General features: G+C 33.2%; 1 protein-coding gene across 5 annotated transcripts in view; it reads right to left on the bottom strand.

Annotated features, from left to right (window-relative positions):
• Positions 1 to 21,636, bottom strand: part of TDRD3 (tudor domain containing 3) — a 131,925-nt gene that overhangs the window by 59,699 nt on the left and 50,590 nt on the right. For 4 of the 5 annotated variants that reach the window (XR_012922440.1, XR_012922441.1, XM_012749784.3 and 1 more), the window contains exons 4-7: positions 14,973 to 15,133; positions 13,390 to 13,531; positions 5,354 to 5,425; positions 2,647 to 2,796 (exon numbers count right to left, since the gene is read on the bottom strand). Coding sequence is in view for 3 of the 5 variants with exons in the window: in XM_012749784.3 (XP_012605238.1) it covers positions 2,647 to 2,796; positions 5,354 to 5,425; positions 13,390 to 13,531; positions 14,973 to 15,133 (525 nt within the window). In the remaining 2 variants the exon portion in view is untranslated. Of the gene's footprint in view, positions 1 to 2,646; positions 2,797 to 5,353; positions 5,426 to 13,389; positions 13,532 to 14,972; positions 15,134 to 18,978; positions 19,290 to 21,636 lie in introns of those variants that run through there. The other variant, XM_076009402.1, reaches the window with a different exon arrangement.

Consider the following 21,636-nt stretch of genomic DNA (forward strand, 5'->3'; position numbering starts at 1 on the left):
GTTTCCAGGCTATGATCCCAGAGCTTGTGCTTTTGGCCCCTACACTAGACTGATGATAGACACTGCAGGAAGAACAACCAAAATGCAAGCAGGCTACTACTAAGCATTCAAAATTAAATAGGAAAGCAGTTGTCAGCTAAATGCCATTACAGGTTCTGAATAAAGGAAACTATTTAAATCTCATGACATGTAAAATTTCCTATTACAGTCTATAGAAATTAATAAAGAACTAGAGAAACTCCTATTCCAAATAAGCAAGAAATTCAAAACAAAAGAGAAACCGTGCATGTCAATAGCATAAGACGGAAGGTCTGTTATTTCAGGACATTGGTCTGGGAAAGATTTTTTTGGATAAGACCTCAAAAGCACAGGTAACAAAAACAAAAAGACAAATAGAATTGTAGCAAACTAAACATCTTCAATACAGCAAAGGAAACAAATAACAGAGTGAAGAAACAACCTACAGAATAGGAGAAAATATCTGCAAATTATCCATCTGATAAGGGACTAATATCCAGAATATACAAGAAATTCAAACAACTCAACAGCAAAACAAAAAACTCAAATAATCCAATTAAAAAATAGCCAAAGGATCTGAATAGACATTTCTCAAAAGAAGACATAAAATTGGCTAACAGGCACATGAAAAAATTCTTAATATCACTAATAATCAGGAAAATGCAAATCAAAACCACAATGAGGTAATATTACAGTTATTATAAATTGGAAATTATAAAATGGCAATAATCAAAAAGACAAAAAAAAAACAACAACAAATACTAGTGAGGATGCAGAGAAAGGGGAACTCTTATATACTTGGGAGTTCTTATACACTTGGTGGGAATATAAATTAGAACAGCCATTATGAAAACAGTATAGAGGTTCCTCAAAAAACTAAAAATAGAAATATCATATAGCTCCAGCAATCTCAGTGCTGGTTATATTTCCAAAGGAAAGGAAGTCAGTATGTCAAAGATACCTTCACTTCCAAGTTTACTGTAGCACTATTCACAACAGCCAAATTATGGAATCAATCCAAGTGTCCATCAGTAGATGAATGGATCTATAGTTGTCTCTCAGTATCCATGAGGGACTGGTTCCAGGATCCCTCTCAGGTACCAAAATCCACAGATGCTTATATAAAATCCACAGTCCCTTATATAAAAAAGGGTCTTATAAAAAAATCCACAGTCCCTTATATAAAATGGTGCAGTATTTGCATATAACCTATGCACATCCTCCTATATACTTTAAATTGGCTCTAGATTACTTTTAATGCCCAATACAATGTAAATACTAAGCAAATAGCTATTATACTATGTTAGGAAATAATGACAAAAAATCTGTACACATTCAGTACAGACACATCCATCCTTTTCTTTTTTTCGAATATTTTCAATCTATGATAAGTTGAATCCACAAATGCGGAATACACAGATACAGAAGGCCAATTATATATACACAATGGAATACTATTCACCCATTAAAAAGAATAAAATCTTGTCATTTGTGGCAACCTGAATAAACCTGGAGTACATTATGTTAACTGAAAAAAGCCAGAAACCAAAGACAAATACCACATGATCTCATTCATATGTGGGAGCTAAAAACGATCTCATAGAAGTAAAGAGTACAACAGTGGTTACCAGAGAGTGAAAAGGGTAAGGGGGAGGGTTGGTCAATGGGTACAAAATTAGTCAGATAGGAGGAATAAATTCTAGTGTTTTATGACATAGCAGGGTGAATATAGTTAATAATTTATTATATAATTCAAAAGAGCTAGATGAGAGAATTTTCAATGTTCCTAATACAAAGACATGATAAATGTTTGTGGTGATGGATATGAAAATTACCCTCATTTCATCAATATACATTGTATACATATATTGCTATCACATATACCCCATAAATATATATAATTATTTGTCAGTTTTTAAAAAGGAGGGTTTGTGTATGTAATTACACATATACTCCAAAAATAAAAATTATTTTTTACTATACAGCAAATATAAATAAGAATAAAACTAACAAAAATGTTAATAACAGACCACTGATTTATCCTGATTTTTACTCATTCCTTAGAAGTTGTTATTTCTCAGAAGTTGCTTTTATAGAGGAAAATTATCCACAGAAAGTGACAACTAGCCCACCTACTAACAGGAAGCCCTCTGCCAGAATAAAAAAAAAAATTCTGCTCAATTGTTCCATCATTAAAAAGAAAAGGAAGAAAGAGGGAAGAAGGATAACAAAAAAAAAAAAAAAAAACAACAACAAATACTAGTGAGGATGCAGAGAAAGGGGAACTCTTATATACTTGGGAGTTCTTATACACTTGGTGGGAATATAAATTAGAACAGCCATTATGTAAAACAGTATAGAGGTTGCTATACTGTATAGAGGTTGCTAGCCAGAGTAACTTACTGGAACTGTCATGGAGATTTGGAAAAAGAGCATATTAATAAAATAGGTAAGTTTAAGATCCCATAAAGTAGTAGGGCATTTTCTACTTATGGAATATGCAAGAAGGATAACATCAAGGATTTGCCTAATTAGTTTATCTTATGTGAAAAGATAATAACAATCATGAGTAATCTAAATAGAACATAATAATAAATCAGAGAATTTTATAATGATTTAATTTCTTACTTCTTTGCTCTTTGCAACTTCTGCAATAGCAGCAGTTCTTTGTTTTTCAAATTCATCATTATCATTTGTAGGTTTGACAGGCATTGTAACTTGCAATGTCTTTCTTCGATCAAGTTCTCTGCTATCCACTTGGACATGAGATACACACTTCTGATAAAATAAATAAATATAAGTTAATTCAGTAGATCCAAAAGTGATTCTCGTTTTCATTAGAAAGTAGCATTTCTTAAAAAAAAAAAAAGATTATATCCACAACAATATCAGAGAGCCCACAAAATATAATTCTATCCCATATACTTAAAAATAAAAGTAGAAAAAGTAACTTTTAAATAAATGTAACTAGTAAATAAAATTAAAAACTACACAAATATGTAGCCATCTAAACCAGGGCACATATTTAAAATATATATTGGACTAAGAGATCTAAGTTTCATTTTAGGGTAATAACTTAAAATAATTTTAGATTTCAAACAGTCTAGACTAATGTATAATAATAGGTAAATTTGGTTTTGTAATTAAGAGGTTAATTTCCACATTATGCCACAATATCCATATGTGGGTTATATACTACAGTTATTTTAACATATAAAAAGATCTCTCTGTGCTTATAAACCAAAGGCTAAAACATACCCTCTTCCCCATCGGGCTGCAAAGTTTTTGATTTTTGTCTCATAAAATAAATTAAGAAAGGCATCACTGCCTAAAAATAAGCCCTAAATTTTGGTCTCCATTCCAATCCTACCAGTAAACATCCTATAAAATGAACCTTTTCTCAACACATTAATAAAAATGAGGAGGAGAACTTCTCAAACAAATATATTACACAAATATAGTACACTTTCATCAATATAAATATATCATATTGATACCAACGCACAGCCCATGTACAAGGCTGTGATACGCTGCATAAGAAATTTTCAGAATGAACTTTATAAACAAATATTAAACTATACCTTTTGTTACACTTCCTAACTCAAAAAAAGCCATAAAACACACTTCAAATTCTTAAGAATAATTAGATCATAAGTCTCTCTGGGAAAAAAAAAAGTTGACTTTATGTATTAAACAATTTATGAAAGAGAAATATTATCACCAAAATGTTAAGGGGAAAGTAAATTCTCACAAATATATCATTTATTATTTTCAAATATGTTATTAGAATGTTTGTACTCTGTTTTCCTTCTGGGGAATTTTATTACACATGGATCACACTATAGATAGGACTTCATACCTCCTTTCATCTTGACTGTCTCCTGTTCCAAAACACAGTAAAAAAAATCAACCTTTTTAAAAATACTTTCAAAATAGGCACAATGCAAAGATGACTTCAATTTTGAATAGACCTTACAAAAAAGTTTTTGAAGAGGATGCCAATCAACTGATCTTGCCCATTTATATATATTCTTATAAATTAGACATCATTTTTAACCAAAAATTTAAAACACACACACACACAAAAAAAACCTTGTTATCAAAATGTAGATGTTTCCTACCTATTTTTAGTTGGTTTTATTTTTTTTTTTTTGAGACAGGGTCTCACTTTATTGGGTAGGGTAGAGTGCAATATCATCATCATAGCTCACTGTAACATCAAACTCCTGAGCTCAAGCAATCCTCCTACCCCAGCCCCCCAAGTAGCTAGGACTACAGGCACATGTCACGAAGCCCAGAAAATTTTTTGTAGAGATGGGGTTTCACTTTGTTGCCCAGGCCACTTTTGAACTCCTGGCCTCAAGTGATCCTCCCACCTTGGCCTCCCAAAGTGTTGGGATTACAGTGTTGGGCGAGCCATCACACCCAGCTTGTTTTCTACCAGTTACGTCCCCAACTCACTGTCACTCTTAGCCAGCACTCTTAAAGAAAATTAAAGAGCAAATGCAAGACAGATTACCAATAGCTAAATTCTGGGGCCATCATTAAGTGAAAAGCAAGTTACCACAGAGATTTTTCTTAGAACTGTCACAGATAAAGCAAGAAAAGGCTGGAGGACATTGTTACAAATGCAATTTAATGCTCAGGACAACCAGGAAGACATAAGTGATATTGACCAGCTGAGGAGTTACCTCAAGGTAGCACTTTGTAGCACAGGGAATTGAAAAATATGGAGTAGACAGAAAATGTTTAGTTTATGTAGGAGAAAGGTCAGAGGTGCTTGGTTGAATAGGAAAATATCAACTGGAATAAAATTAATACCTATTCCTGACTGAGATAGGTATTTGAAATGAGGAAGACAAACAGAATCTTGGATGGAACAATGGGAAAAGTAGGCTCTCCTAAAGTACAATGAAGCTCTTTCCTGCTTATTGTGTTCTCACCTTTGTCTGATCACTCTGTGCAGCTTTACTTTTCTCTGCCCCCTCTTACGTTTTTAATGAAAATGATAAATTATGGCATATTTTTATGATCCTACTTTTGAATTTCCCTTAAAAAAAATAAAACCCCCTCCTATCTTAATTATTTGTAAGTTGCTCTTCAAATATGGCTCTTAATTGCTTCGATCTCTGGGTTAATAGCTCTTGAGAACACCAACAATTTAATTACAGTAAAGAAAAAAATACAAAATTATTAACTTCCTTGAACTTCATATTTCCATATAACTCTCTGACCTCTAAACAAATAGTTCAGCACAAAACAAAACACAGCTTGAATACAAATGAAAAATACCTTTTCCTGACTTAAATTTATTTGCCAACATCAAAGTTATTACCTGTCCAAAAGGCACAAAAGGAGGTGGTCCACCTTCGGTTCCAATATTGCTTCTATTGTGTTTTGATAAGCTCTGTGAAAAAAAAATTCAGTCATAAAACAGAAATTATACATAAAAAATACATTTGCTACATTGATAATGTAACAGGCTACTTCTTTTAGTAGATTCTTACAAGAAAATAGGGGGGGGCAGGGAAGGCCTTCTAAAAATTATTTCGAACTACATAAAATATTTTATTCCTAACTTCAACAACTATGGAAAGACTCACCCCTCATCTCCCCTTACCAAAACACACATTCACTCATAATTTTCAGAAATATTTATCAAGCTGTTCTCCTAAGGAGAAAGCAGTTCTCTTCAACAAGTAGCAAATTCAAAGATAACAAACTCTGGTAACAAGAATTCCATTTTAAAGCATATTAAAACTATAAACTAACAGATAATTACCTGGAAATTACCTTCAAAATGAAGTTTTTAGACATAAAATTTATTAGCAAACAACATACTAAAAATGTAATTTCTAATTGTTAATAAAGAGATCAAGTTGTTATAGTTCAATTACAGTAAAATGCTCTTAATTATTTTTAATTTTTTTTATGGTCAAGTGAGGCAGTGTTTTGTGGAGAGGGAACAAAGGAATCAGTAACCAGTTGTGATCAATTAGTTGTAAACACCACTGCACTCAGATCAACCTTAATAATGCTTTATGTTTTATAAAGCAATACATATATTGAAGAGGTATTCAATTGTTTTTAAATAAAAATAAGCTTCCAAACCCTACAAAGTTTAGCTTTCTTTTTTCTGAATTCTCATAGGTAGAAAGCTAACAATGTATTATGAAAATGGAAAGACAATATCCTCCTAGCAAAAGGAATTTTTTACATTATAAAATCCTTTCTAAAATACTATAAGGAATCTTCAGGACTTCTTTCAGTCGTCTATTCTTTCTATTTATATATCTGTTAAGCACTAGTTGTTATTTAATACATCTTCTCAACTTTGAACTTTTTGTGCCTTTTAATAATTATCATTATAGAAACAATTATGATTAAAATATGACATAAAATAGTAGATGCCAAAGTTGAAAAAAAATCACCAAGAATTTTCCAGAGTTTCAAGGATATTCCAGAGTTTCTGAATTACGTAAATAATACTATATATTTTATGTAAGTTTTATAAATATTAAGACTAATGACAACTGTAACAATCAGTTTACTGAGCAAAGAATACTTTAAACTGTATATGAATGCCACATTTCTTTACAACCTATATTTAAAATATTAAGCTGATTTTAAAAACAACAACAAATGTATAAAGTTATCCAGATGCCCTTTGCTCAGTATTAATTTAGATTTAAAAAAGATTCAAACAGTTATAAATCATATCAATTTGTACAATAATTTCCTTTAAAAGCTCACATAAGGCTGGGTGCAGTGGCTCACGCCTGTAATCCTAGCACTCTAGGAGGCCAAGGTGGGCAGATCGCTCAAGGTCAGGAGTTTGAAACCAGCCTGATCAAGAGCCAGACCCCTTCTTTACTAAAAAAATACAAAGAAATTAGTTGGCCAACTTAAAAACATATAGAAAAAATTAGCCGGGCATGGTGGCACACGCTTGTAGTCCTAGCTACTCGGGAGGCTGAGGCAGAAGGATTGCTTGAGCCCAGGAGTTTGAGGTTGCTATGAGCTAGGCTGACACCATGACACTCTAGCCTGGGCAACAGAGTGAGACTCTGTCTAAAAAAAAAAAAAAAAAAAAAACTCACATAAGCTGCCAATAATACCATCTGTCAATAACATTATATAATTAAAAACATTTTGCAAGATTTCTGCCCTGTTAAAGGTACAAGAGCCACACTTAATCACCCTATAAAAATAACTAGCAATCTGGACAATGTATAAGAAACAACTTTTTTTTTTATTATATTTTTTATTTTTTATACCAACTGATGAGTGAAGGAAACAACTTTTTAAGACACAGTACTATTATACCTGAGAGAAAGAGAGAGAGACAGAAAAAAAAAAAAAAAGGAAGAAAAAACAGGTGAGCTCTGGCTTTCTGTTTGGAGGCATGACACAGACAGAGGTTACCAGAGAGATGAGTAGAAAACACCAATCTGATAGCTCAAACAGGCTAAAGCAACTGGAAGTTGTGGGGCAGAGTTTCAGAAAGAGAAACCTATATAGAAAAGCAGCTCCAGAAACCTTCATAGGAGTTCCCTTGTGTCACTGCTAAGAACTAGTCTAAGTAAAAACCAACTGAGATTTATAAGCTCAACAATTCCTAGAGCTCACAAAGGGTAAAGAGACAATCCAGCCCTGACCACTCAGCCTAGAGAGTCTCTGGTGATCATTCAGAGCAATGAGTAGAAACCCAAAGAACTAAAAAAATATTTGGAGCAAAGGCTACTCTAGATGCTCCTTTCAAAGCTTGAATACATGTCTCTAACAAGTCAAACTGATCAAAAGTAAGTTAACCATTTGCCAAAACTAGTTTCTATAGTCATTAAAGGAATATACAACATCTAGACTCTCAACAACCAAATACATCACAATGTCCAGCATCTAAGCAAAAACAACAAGGCATGTCAAGAAAGGAAAATGTGATCTGTAATCATCAGAAAAATTAATAAAAACAGAGCCATAGATGAGAAAGATGACAGAACTAGCAGAGTATTAAACACCTACTAAAACTATGTATATTTAAAAGAAAATATGAATTCAATGGGAAAATAAATAGAAAATATTATAAAAATGAAATGAAATTTTTAGATAAGAAAAAACTATCAGAAATGAAAATCTCATTAGATGAGATTATGAATGAGAAAATTAGATATTTCAGAACAAAAAGTTAGTGAATTTAAAGGTGTAAAGATCCCTGAAACCCAGGAGTTTGAGGTTGCAGTGAACTATGATGATAACACTGCACTCTAGCCTGGGCAACAGGGTAAGACCCAGTCTATAAAAAAATTTAAAAAAATAAAACATTATGCTTCTGTACACTAACAATAAACAATATGAAAAAAATTAAGAAAACACAATTCCATTTACAATAGCATCAACAAGAATAAAATACTCAGAAATAACTTAACCAAAAAGGCAAAAGACTTGTATACAGGCCGGGCGCGGTGGCTCACGCCTGTAATCCTAGCTCTCTGGGAGGCCGAGGCGGGCGGATTGCTCGAGGTCAGGAGTTCGAAACCAGCCTGAGCAAGAGTGAGACCCCGTCTCTACTATAAATAGAAAGAAATTAATTGGCCAAATAATATATATAGAAAAAATTAGCCGGGCATGGTGGCGCATGCCTGTAGTCCCAGCCACTTGGGAGGCTGAGGCAGAAGGATCGCTTGAGCCCAGGAGTTTGAGGTTGCTGTGAGCTAGGCTGATGCCATGGCACTCATTCTAGCCTGGGCAACAAAGCGAGACTCTGTCTCAAAAAAAAAAAAAAAAAAAAAAAAAAAAAGACTTGTATACTGAAAACTCCGAAATATTGCTTAGAAATTAAAGATAAATAAATTTAAGGACATCTAATGCTCAAGGATTGAAATATTTTATATTGTTAATATGTCAATACTATCCAAAGCAGTCTACAGATTCAATACAATCCTTATCAAAATCCCAATGATATTTTTTGCAGAAATAGGAAAATAATTCCTAAATTTTATATGGAATTTCAAAAGGCCCTGAAGAGTCAAAACAATCCTGAAAAAAAGTCTCACATTTCCCAATTATAAAACTTAATAAAAAGTTACAGTAATCAAAATGGTATAGCATAAAGACAGACATACAGACCAATGAAACAGAATAAAGAATCCAGAAATAAATCCTGGCATATATGGCCAAATGATTTTTGACAAAGATGAAGACCATTGATTGGTAAAAGAACAGTGTTTTCAAAAAGTGCTGTTGGAAAACTAGCTATTCACATGCAAAAGAAGTTGGCCCCTTAATTTACACCAAATACAAAATATACTCAAAATGGCTCAAAAACCTAAGCGTAAAAGCTAAACCTATAAAACTCTTAAAAACTTTTGTACGTCAAAGGATGCCACCAACAGAGTGAAAAGGCAATCTATAGAATGGGAAAAAATATTTGCAGTTCATTTATCTTAGAATGGGCTGCTATCCAGAATATATAAATAACACATATAACAACAAAACACAATATGATTAAAAAATGGGCAAAAAACTGGAATAGAAATTTCTCCAAAGAAAATACAAATGGCCAATAAGCACACAAAAAGATGCTCAATGTCACTAAGCATTTAGGGAAATGCAAATCAAAAACAATGAGATTCTATTTCACACACATTAGGATGACTACCATCAAAAAGACATAAAATAACAAGTGTTGGTGAGGATGTAAAGACATTGGAACCCCTATGCACTGCTGGTGAGAATGAATGTAAAATGGTATGGCCACTGTGAAAAACAACAGTAAGGCAGTTCCTCACAAAATCAAAAACAGAATCACCATATAATTCATCAATTCCACTTCTGGGTATATACCCAAAAGAACTAAAACCAAGATCTCAAGATATTTGTACACCCATGTTCATAGCAGCATTATTCACAAGAACCAAAACGTGGAAAACAACATTGATAGATAAATGAACCAAATGTGATATACATATACACTAGAATACTATTAAACCTTAAAAAAAGGAAGGAAATTCTGACACAGGGTATAACATGGCTGAACCCTAAAGATATTATATTAAGAGAAATAAGTTAGGCACAAAAGAATAAATACTGGATGATTCCACATACATGAGTTACCTAGAGTAGTCATATTCATAGAGACAGAAGGTAAAAAGGTGACTGCCAAAAACTGAGAAGAACAGGGAATCAGGAATTCTTCTTTAATGAGTACAGAGCTAAGTTTGGGAAGATGAAAAAGTTCAGGAGGTGAAAGGTAATGACAGTTGTGCAACAATGTGAATGTACTTAATGCCACTGAACTTTACATTTGAAAATGGTTAAAATGTTAAATTTTATGTTATGTATACTTTACCACAATAAAAAAAGAAATAAGAAAAAAAACAGATCTGTAATTTGGGGGCACTAAAATGTTACAGAATTATATTACTTTGTAAATTACATCTGGTACAGAATTCCCTAGAACCATACAAACACACACAACACTTAAGCTTTGAGGTTTTTTGTTTCTTCCTTGCTTCACTTTTCTGTAATCAACTTCCCACAGCTACAATGCCTGTATGTAGTTAACTGCCCAATGCTCCCTTTGCCTATTTGACAAGCATGTTTAGAGCTCCTTTCCTTCCAAAATTAACTCTATGGTTTACAATTTCTATGTTTACATTTTATTTCTATGTGTACATCTGCCAGCTGCTCAAGTAATTGTACTCTCTATGTTTCCTACATTGCTATGGTTACCAGATCAAAAAACTATAAAACCAAAGAGAACTATGATCATATTAAGATATTTTTAATTAACCACTTCAGTACCGCACTCACCGGCCGTGAAATCTTGCCTACAACCGGCACTCATAATCCGCACAATAGTTTGTGCTGTGCATTGACGACAAATCCGTTTTGCTCTTGTGTGATGAGGAAAGCTTTAAAGCACTGAAAGCTTGTTTTACTTTACAGGCAGCTTTACTTGTAATGTAAATCAGAATAGGTAACATATACATAATATGTTTTCATTATGTTATTTTTAAATGTTCACAATTTTATTTTGATAATTGAAAAATTAGAAAAGTCATATCATGGCTGTTGGCTAAAGTTGACACTCGGCTGTGCACGTTCATCTGTGGCTGTCAACTATAGTCAACGCTTGTACCGAAGTGGTTAAACTATTTTAAAAGTAAATTTTTATCACTCCCTTATAAGAAATACTAATGTAGCTTTCAGAAAGCAAAGTACAGAGACATAGAGACATATAATAAAATATTTCAAGGACAACTATTAAACTAAACTACATGTGTGTGTGTTGAGCGTAAGGAGGTTCCTAGAAATGTTTAGCTGACTTTACAATTATTAGGAAGATGGTTCTGGCTGGGCTGTGGAAAAATTATGTAAGGTATTGGTCTGACTTGAGCACATTTTACCACACTTTAAAAAATCTCTAACAACAACAAAAATACAACATATAAACTTATGAAAGGATTACATAAAATGGGTGAGGTTTCTCCAGGAAATTCACAGTTCGTAAACTTGGCTGTTAATGTAAAACTACTAAGCCACTTCTGAATTACTTTCTTTTGTGACATTTTCAAACAATGTAGTTGTGGAACATTACCCTATATTGCATAGTACAGGAGCCCAATGTAGCACATTAGTATCATAAGGAATAAGTACTAAGAAATAAAAACATTCTTATCCATTTACCTCCCAAACACAGGTACTTTCCAACTAAAAAAATAGGAGAGAGTAATGTATCATAAAATACCAAAAACTTGAAATATTACTGGCTGGCTTTAAACAAGAAGCAAAATTTGAGGGTGGCATAAGAACATCAATTTCAGCTCAAAAAGTATTTAGCTTTGAAATTCATTTACTCCACAAATTATTTTTTTATGATGTCTATTAGATATAAGGCTCAGGACTACCATTTTGGAGATAGAGGATGGCTGTTATGATATAATGGGAAAAAATAGTCTTGGATTCTGCTCAGATTCATCACCTATTAGCTGTCTAATCATAAAGTTATCTAATAGTTCTTAAAAGTCCATTTTCTAAATCAATATAAACACAATACCCCTTACAAAACTATTAGGAGGATAACGTGAGACACAGATGAAAGAGCCCAGCACAACATCTATATACAGTGTTCAACAAATATTTGTAGAATTGAACATAGATAATACAAACAAGAATTCTGACCTCAAAAGGCTTACAATCTATTAAAGGAGATGAGAAATAAACATGACTTTGGAGCTAGGTAAAAAGTAACACGCTATTAGTAAGAACAAAGTGTTCAGAGTATTCAATAAAGGAATAATAACTTCACTTCCTGAAGAAACATGTGCTTGATCTGGGTCAAAAGGCATGGGGATCCTTTGGCCACACACAGATTAAGAGAAAACAAGATGAATGGTGTAAAAGTGGGAAAATCTTTTCTTTTTTTTCCCAAAAGTATAACTGAGGAAAGTCATAGAGAATCCAAAAGAGAGGAAGTAGTTCCATTTGGCTAAAACAAAATCTATGTGGAAGAATTTAGAAAATTGAAAAGGTAAACTGAAAGTAGGGCTAGATTATAAACAGCCTTGAATCCTAAATTAAGGCATTCGAAATACAAGCGGGGTATAACAGGTTTTAACTATGCCGAAGGAAGAAAATATGGCAGAAAGACATGAAATAAATTAGAAGATAGAGAAAGGATACATGGAGACACAGTTAAAAGGCTACTACATTAGTACAGGCAAGAGATACTAAAGATCTAAACTACAGTAACAGCAATGGAACCGGAGAGCAAGGGATGATATGAGATTTGACTGTAGTGGACAAAAGAATTATTTGCTAGAAGCAAAGTAGCAGAACAATTACAAGATAACCTACATGACTGGGAGGATGAAGACACTGCTAACATACATGGGGGAAAACATCAACTAATGTGACTAGAAAGTCAAGAGCAACAAGACCCCGCCATTATAGTGAAATCTAACTTGCTCTCATTTGCATGTATGTGTGTATATGTAGATGGGACAAATACACATACATTATATTCATATATATGCACAAACACTTGTTTTTTACAGAAAGAATTATACACAGATACATTATACACAGCTTATAATTGTTTTCTTGGTAGTTTTAAAACGTGTCAGTAAGGAATGATTTTTAAAAGTATGTAATAAAATGGTAATACATAAAAATTATATCTGCTTTAGAGGAACAATATGCTTAGAAAAAGATAGTTTTTCTAAGGATAATCATATTCCATTCTATTCAACCCTGACACAAAAGACTAAGTTTACTATCCACTATAGGAAATGCTCTTTAAAATATGACAATACAATAAAGAGTATAGTGTTTTAAAAGTTTTAGCCATTTTTCTTAATTTACACTTACTCTCTGTAATTCCCATTTCTCAATAAGGTGCTCCACTTCACCGCCAAGAACTGTGGTATTTGAGTCATTCAAGAGTAGGAATCCATTTTTTATGTCAACAATGCCTGAGAGCTTAACCTTAGTTCCAGGTGGTGTGTTCAGGCTAAAGCAAAAAAAGAGTTAAAAGTGAAAAACACATTGAAGCTCCTCCCAAAACTAAAAATCAGTCTCATATTATAACTTAATCAAGTTCCTCAAAATGCACTGGCACCAAAACTATTTTTCAGGAGACTGGCTACATAATATAAACACATCACCAGAGAGGAAGTTAGAAGACCAGGAACAAGATTGACATTTTCTAGCTTCATCACAAAGAAATAAGCTTTAATTTTCCCATGCCAAAAAAAAAAAAAAAATGTGGACAATTATCACACCTCACAAAGTTGTAGAAAAGGTACATAGAATGAAAGATTTGCCTTATTTTTTCCCATGAGCTTTGTGCATTGCAAAAATATACTATGTTATAAAATTAAATCTCGATACAGAAAAAGATTTCTGGCTGGTAATAATCCTTAAAATTTAACATCTATATGAGCTAAAGTAATCCATACAAAATAATGCTCTTTGTTGTTAAACATTTAGTCAAAGATCAAATGAGAATTATTAACACAATAACTTTTAAAAGATTTTTACACACTAACTTTATATATTAATTTTAAAGGAACACTCCTATAATAAGCTAATAGTATCCAATTTGGAGCAAACATTATACCATGACTCTTTTTACAAAAACCAAAAAAAAGATGTTTACTGTCCTACCAATCTTTTGGTAAAGGAAACAAGGAAAGAAATTCATTTCATCACATAGGATTGTTCTAAAGTAAAAACATACATAGTGAGCCCTACCTCATCTCTTCTACATACAGCAAGAAGTAAAGTACTCCAAATGTTTGCTGAGTAGTTATCTTAGAAGAAAAGTGAAAGAACTCTCCTAACATTGGTCCTAAAACACTTAGGATGAAACAGAAAATTATTCTGAAATGGGTTCACATTGTTCACATTTTAAAAGCTTGTGAAATTCACCCTGTGCTGATATATGCAACAGCAAAACAGTTAGATTGTTAATATCTGGGGTTTTTTTCTTTTTGGAGAAAGACAGTTAACAGCTAACATGAAGAGTTAGAGGATGTCTGTTTTTAAAGCTTTAAAGAGCCCATACAGAGTAAGACAGATTATATACTAAAAATTATCCTTTATACCATATAATTTTCTGGATAAACACACTATTATACACACAGCTACTGAGCTATCAAGAAAGAAACAGTAACATTTTTTAATTTCTGTGTGTTCTGAACAATTAAATGACTTGAAACTGCTGACAAAACTGAAAAGATTACTTTTCATGCAAATATACCTTAAATTTCTGTTTTCGCAATTAACATTGAACCAATAAGTAACCAACTCCATTAAAGCAGAACTGCAAAGCTCTGTAATTTCATCTGAAAAGTTACAACATGCAATTAAGAATTAATTCCTTTTCAAAGTTCTTAAAACAAATCCTTCAAACACTGTGTAGCAAATATACAAAATAAAGTGCCAATCACCTTATTTTGGACATATAACTAAATTCTACTGCTGTGCAACTTATATGACCATCAGTCATCTGCAATCGCAGCATCCTTGGTGCAGCCTGAGATTCTTCGTTATCCTTTGGTGCAGCAACATTGCGAATTTTTTGAATTTGCAAAACACATGGACCTTCAAGCTGTCAAAACACAAAAGAAAAAAAATTACTTTCTAGTCACAGCTGTTTTCATTTATAGTGTTTCTGTTTTCCTTAATGGTCATGCTTTATGATTCATAATGATTAACTTCAATTAAGGTCAAAACTAAAATTATATAGATTGGGTGTTTTTTGGAGGGGGTTGGTATTTACAGATAAAACTTCAAAAGAATATCCTGAAGAACAATTTTTTTATATATAATTCTGAATTCATTTTCAGATAATAACAAGAAAGCCCTAGGAAAACCAAGTTATTCTGGATGAAGGTATATTAATTGATGCTTTTAGTCTTATGTGATCTAAATCATACACATACATCCCATTTCTCTCCCAATATATAGTAAGGATGGTTTGAAAATAAAGAACTTGGTAATTTTTTAAGGGACATCAACTATATGGCAGCAGTTCAAACAAATGTTTTCTGTTTAGATACCAAGTTTAAAGTGCACCCTCTTCTGGTATAAATGAAGAATGCAATACCCCCAAAAACTATAAAGTTCAAGAAGTGTGAGTTGTACTTGACTTATTTACATTAAATCTAATGCTGTATTATTTATGTATGTTGGCAGTAGGGAGAAAAAATGTTCTCTCTGGCCAAATATCAATCAAAGAAAAATAAAATGATGAACTAACTAGCTATAAAGTTAAAAGTTTTATATAATAAAATGCTTACAGCAAAGTTGGGAAATGACAGCAAAATCTGCTTATGTGTCTGAAAAATAAATTTAATTAAAGTAACAATTTCTACATCTTTAAGTAGTTCATACTTTGTAGGGGGGAGGCTACTTTTTAAAAATATATAGTCTTTCAAGTAAAATCATTTTGTGCATATTGAATTAATTTATATTTTCAGCAAAGAGAAATGTAAAATGATTGACAAAATTTTACACTTAATTTCGCAAGCAAGCATGTTCCCAAGTTGAAAATTTTCTACTCCACATTTACCAGTATTTTGCCTCCAAAGAGCTAATTCTAAATTCAGGCTCAGAAAATATAATTTAAAAAAATAATCTAAAATTTCATTTAATTTCCAGTTATGAATAAAAAATTCCAAGTTGAAACAAGTCCAAAACCCTTAACAAGTATAGATAAGCTCCTAATTCAAAATGAACTTTTTCTTTTACTTTTGTTAACGTCATTAAAATAAGGACATTTAAATTAAATCACAGGCAGGTTATGGTTATTGTAACATTCATCATTCTCTTTATTTTGGTACTCCCAATATCTTCAGCTGAGGCATCCAAGGGTGGGGAATCTGCAGCCTTCTGATTTCAAGATCGTTCATTTTAAGTACCAAAAGAGGCAAGAAAAGCTTCATCTTTCTTTGTTGCACCCCTTATAATAAAAGGATTTGTTCTATAAAATTTGAATTTAGTCAAAAGGCCACACCTAAGGACCAAGAAGGCCACATGTGGCCTTCAGATTCTCCATGGTAGAATGTGTTCCAATGTAAGACACACAACCACAGGGACTGTACTTCCACTGAAATGTAGGAGGGAAACATTTGTTTCTATTTAATTGTTAGTAAGAAAAAAAAATCAAACTTTACTAATATTCAAATCCAGAGCAACAAGGACACCCTCACTCAGTCTACACAACCCAAGTCACAAGGTATCTTTAGAATTTGGGGAGTGCTACCTCCCATGGTTATTGACAAGACACCTTCACTGGTTTGTTTGCTTTCAACATGTTGTGACAAACCACCTTTTATTTGTGCACAGTTAAATGGATATATGAATTATATTACCTAGTTTTAACCCCTAATGCTCACAAAATGGATAAGTCACTTTAAAAGTTTCTGCGAAAGAAACACAAACAGAAGGTAATACCAATGATGCAAATACAGGGTAGAAATAGGACTATTTTGTTTATTTCCTACATCTAGTTGACCATGAGAACAAAAATGGGGAATGAATGACAGGGATGAACCCTTGTGCCCAACTCCTATGTTTCCTAGCAAGCAGCAAGTTTACTGTACTTAATTCAATTTGGGCTTCTCGATCCCTTTGAATAGTGGCCCCTGCAAAAGATAAGTCTACCTGGAACCTATAAATATGACCTCATGTGAGAAAAAAGCTCTTTTCACATGTAATTAAGGTAAGGATCTAGGATGAGAACATCCTGGATTAGGGTAGGACCTAAATCCAATGATGTGTCCTTAGAAGAGAAGGGGAAACAAACACAGAGAGACAGGATATAATGACCATGTGAAAATGGAGGCAGAAATTGAAGTGACACATCTACAAGCCAAGAAAGGACGACTGCCTACAGCTAACAAAAGCTAGGAGAGAAGCACAAAACAGATTCTCCCTCAGAGCTTCCAAAAGGAACAAACCAACTCTGCTGACACCTTGATTTTACACTTCTGGCTACAGAACTGTGAGAAAATAAATTTCTACTGTTTTAAGCTACCAAATTTATGGTAATTTGTTACAGCAGCCTTACCTACTTAGGGAATGACTATCTTGCTGGGAAGAATATATTGTATACTTGTCTCAGCCTCCCTATTCTTCTTCTTGAGATCTAATTAGGGACCATGATGAAGAAGTCACTTATTTGGCCTCCTCACTAGATTGGCACTTCCCTAAGTGAATGTACAAGTCTGCATGTTTAGTGATTCTGTTAATGACTGTCTCACTAAGCCGTATCTTCCAAATAAACTTTTATCAGTAATAAAGTTGATATTTTGGCACACATCTGCCATTCTTTTACGTCCCAACTGGTTCAAAGGCAAGTTAGAAAAGGTGGTACTATTTATTAGAACCTCCTGAGAAACCCCCAAATTATATATAATCTTTTAATTGTCACATCACAATTTGAATCATCAAGCCTTAAGATTAGTGGTTCCACAAAATGTCAAAAAAAAAAACTTTTATCAGGTGGTGGGCAGGTGGGAGGGGGGGAGGAGGGGAAGGGTGTATACTTACATAATGGGTGTGGTGCTCACCACCTGGGGGTTGGACATGCTTGATGCTCTGGCACATGGGGGGGAGGGAGGTGTAGCAGGGGCAATATATGTAACCCTAACAATATTTGTACCTCCATAATATGATTAAAAAAAAAAAAAGATTAGTGGTTCCACAATTCAGAAAGTCTAAGTAAACCAGTAGATATAATTAATTTTTTCACTATTCTGCTTATTCATTTTATTATCTTCTATAGTTAAAGCATAGGGAAATACTAGACTTAAATAAAATATATATAATAGAATAAAACACTATGGTTCTAAGATCCTAAATCCTGATTCTACAATCATCTAAAAACATCCATGAAAATAGGTAAGAATTTCAAAATCTTTGTTTAACTACAGTCAAAGACAACCCTGAAGTAAAAAGGTAACAATTTTAAATGAAAAAAATAAAAAATTAATTATTATCTACTCAAGATTTCTTTAATGTCTGATTTTTTCTTCTGTATGAACAATAAGGAACAATTACTCTAAAAATTTTTTAAAGGTAAGAAGAATTTATCATTGTACATCCAGGTAAACATCTCTAACTCTATTAAATAATATCAAGTATATGTCAGAAATATTCTGTTAGGCCATTCATCCCTTCCTCTCCTTAGGTAGATGGACACCTCTGTCATCTAAACTCCTAAATAGTCACACCAACTGATATGGAATATTGTATTTAAATGACTATTATTAGTTTATCAATTTATTGATCATATTAAATAACATTCTTGTGTATCAATTAGACCCTTCAAAGTTTAGACAACATGGAACTCGTTCTCTATAGTGTGATTATACCTGCATGAACAGCTAAATTAAGATTTTTTAAGACTCCTTTCACCATTATATAATGACAGTCTATGTCTTTCCTTACTTTTGTTGATTTGAAGTCTATGTTATCTGCTATGAGAATAGCTACACCAGCTTTCTGTTGGTTTCTATTTGCATGGAACATTGTTTTCCATCCCTTCATCTTGAGTCTGGAGGATTCCTTGTGGGTTAGATGTGTTTCCTAGAGACAGCAGATACATTGCTAGTATTGTTAATCCACTCAGCCAGCTTATGTATCTTCAGTGCAGAGTTCAAGCCATTCACATTTATTGCGAGAACTGATAAATGGGGTGGATTTCTGTTCATCCTGTTGCATAGAACTTTATTGCTTTGGTTTTCCTTTTGAGCCATTGTGGTATCTAGTGTGCTGATCAACGTATAATGCAGATCTGCGTACTTCCTGCAGGGTAGGTCTGGTCTTGACAAATTCCCTCAACGTTTGTTTGTCTGAGAAAGCATTTATTTCTGCCTCATATAAGAAACTTAGTTTTGCAGGATACAAAATTCTAGACTAGCCATTATTCTATTTGAGAAGACTAAGAATGGGGACACAGTCCCTTTTGGCTCATAAGGTCTTAGTTGAGAAGTCTGCAGTTAGTCTGACATGTTATCCTTTGTGAGTTACCTGAAGCTTTTGCCTTATAGCCTTACAGTTCGTAGGAGTTCCTCTTTCGTGTTAAGAGAAAAATTTAACAGGTAGACATAACAATCCTAAATATCTATGTACTAACACAAGGGCACCCTGATTCATAAAACAAATCCTACTTGATATAAACAAAATGATAAACAGCAGCATTGTAATAGCTGGGGACTTCAACACCACACTGATAAAATAGGATAGATCCTCCAAACAGAAAATAAACAAGAAACAATGGACTTAAACAAGACTCTAGAACAAATGGGCCCAACGGACATTTACAGATCATTCTACCCCAAAACTACTGAATTTACGTTCTTCTCGTCAGCTCACGGAACATTCTCCAAGACTGATCACATCCTAGGCCATAAAACATGTCTCAACACATTTAAAAAAATAGAAATTATACCATGTATCTTCTCAGACCACAGTGGAATAAAATTAGAGATCAATTCCAACAGAAACACTCAACTCTACACTAATCATGGAAATTATACAACCTACTGCTGAACGATTATTGGATCAAGGAGGAAGTTAAGACAGAAATCAAAAGATTCTTCAAACTAAATGACAAAGGGGGCATAAGTTACCAAAATCTCTGGGATTCTACAGAAGCAGTCCTGAGAGAAAAATTCAAAGCTTTAAATGCCTATGTCCAAAAGAAAGAAAGATCACAAACCAACAATTTAATAAATTGTCTCAAGGAATTGGAAAAGGAAGAGCAAACCAATGCCAAAGCCAGCAGAAGAGAAGAAATAATTAAGGTTAGAGCAGAACTAAATGAAATCAATTCCAAAAGAATTATACAGAAGATTAATAAAACAAAAAGAAGATTCCTTGAAAAGATCAATAAAATTGACAGGCCCCTCAATGGATTAACCAGAGACAGAAAAGAAAGGACACTAATAAACTCAATCAGAAATGAAAAAGGAGATATTACAACAGATACCATGGAAATACAAAATATCCTCCCTGAATAATATCAAAATCTCTACGTACAGAAACTTGAAAACACTGGGGACATGGACAAATTCTTGGAAACACCCAACCTCCCTAGGCACAATCAGGAAGAAACAGAACTTCTGATCAGACTAATACCAATTAATGAAATTAAAGCAGCAATAAAAAATCTTCCCACAAAAAAAAAGTCCCAGACCAGATGGTTTCACAGCCAAATTTTACCAGACCTACAAAGAACTGGTATCGATACTGCAGAAATTATTTCATAACATTGATAAGTAAGGGATTCTCCCTAACTCATTCTATGAAGCCAATATGACCTGATGCCAAAGCCAAGAAAGGATACAACAACAACAACAAAAAACAAAATCACAGACCAATTTACCTTATAAATATAAATGCAAAATTCTCAATAAAATCCTAACAAACTGAGCTCAGCTGCATATCAAAAAAATAATCCACCATGACCAGGTGGGCTTCATCCCAGAGATACAAGAATGGTTCAAGTTCAACATATGCAAATTTATAAATGTGATTCACCACATAATTAGAAGCAAAAACAAAGACCATATGATCCTCTCAATAGATGCAGAAAAAGCATTTGACAAAATTCAGCACCCTTTTAAGATAGGAACTCTTAACAAAATAGGCATAGATAGAACATATCTCAAAATTATAAAAGCCATATATGACAAACCCAACATCATACTGAATGGGGAAAAATTGAGAGCATTCCTGCTTAGAACTGGAACCAGACAAGGTTGCCTACCATCACCACTCTTATTCAACATAGTGCTGGAAGCCCTAGCCAGAGCAATGAGGCAAGAGAAGAAAATTAAGGGTATCCAAATGAGGAAAGAAGAGGTCAAGTTATTATTCTTTGATGATAACAGGATCTGGTAACTAGAAAACCCCAAAGATTCTGCCGAGAGACTCCAGGAATTTGTAAATAAATTCAGCAAAGTCTCAGGTTACAAAATCAATGTACACAAATCAGTAGCATTGCTATAGGCCAACAGCAGTCAAGCTGAGAATCAAATCAAAGATGCAATACCTTTCACAATACCAAAAAGAAAAGAAAATACCTAGGAATATATTTAACCA

The sequence above is a fragment of the Microcebus murinus genome, chromosome 13, assembly GCF_040939455.1.
Source record: "Microcebus murinus isolate Inina chromosome 13, M.murinus_Inina_mat1.0, whole genome shotgun sequence".
NCBI classification, from domain to species: Eukaryota; Metazoa; Chordata; class Mammalia; order Primates; family Cheirogaleidae; genus Microcebus; species Microcebus murinus.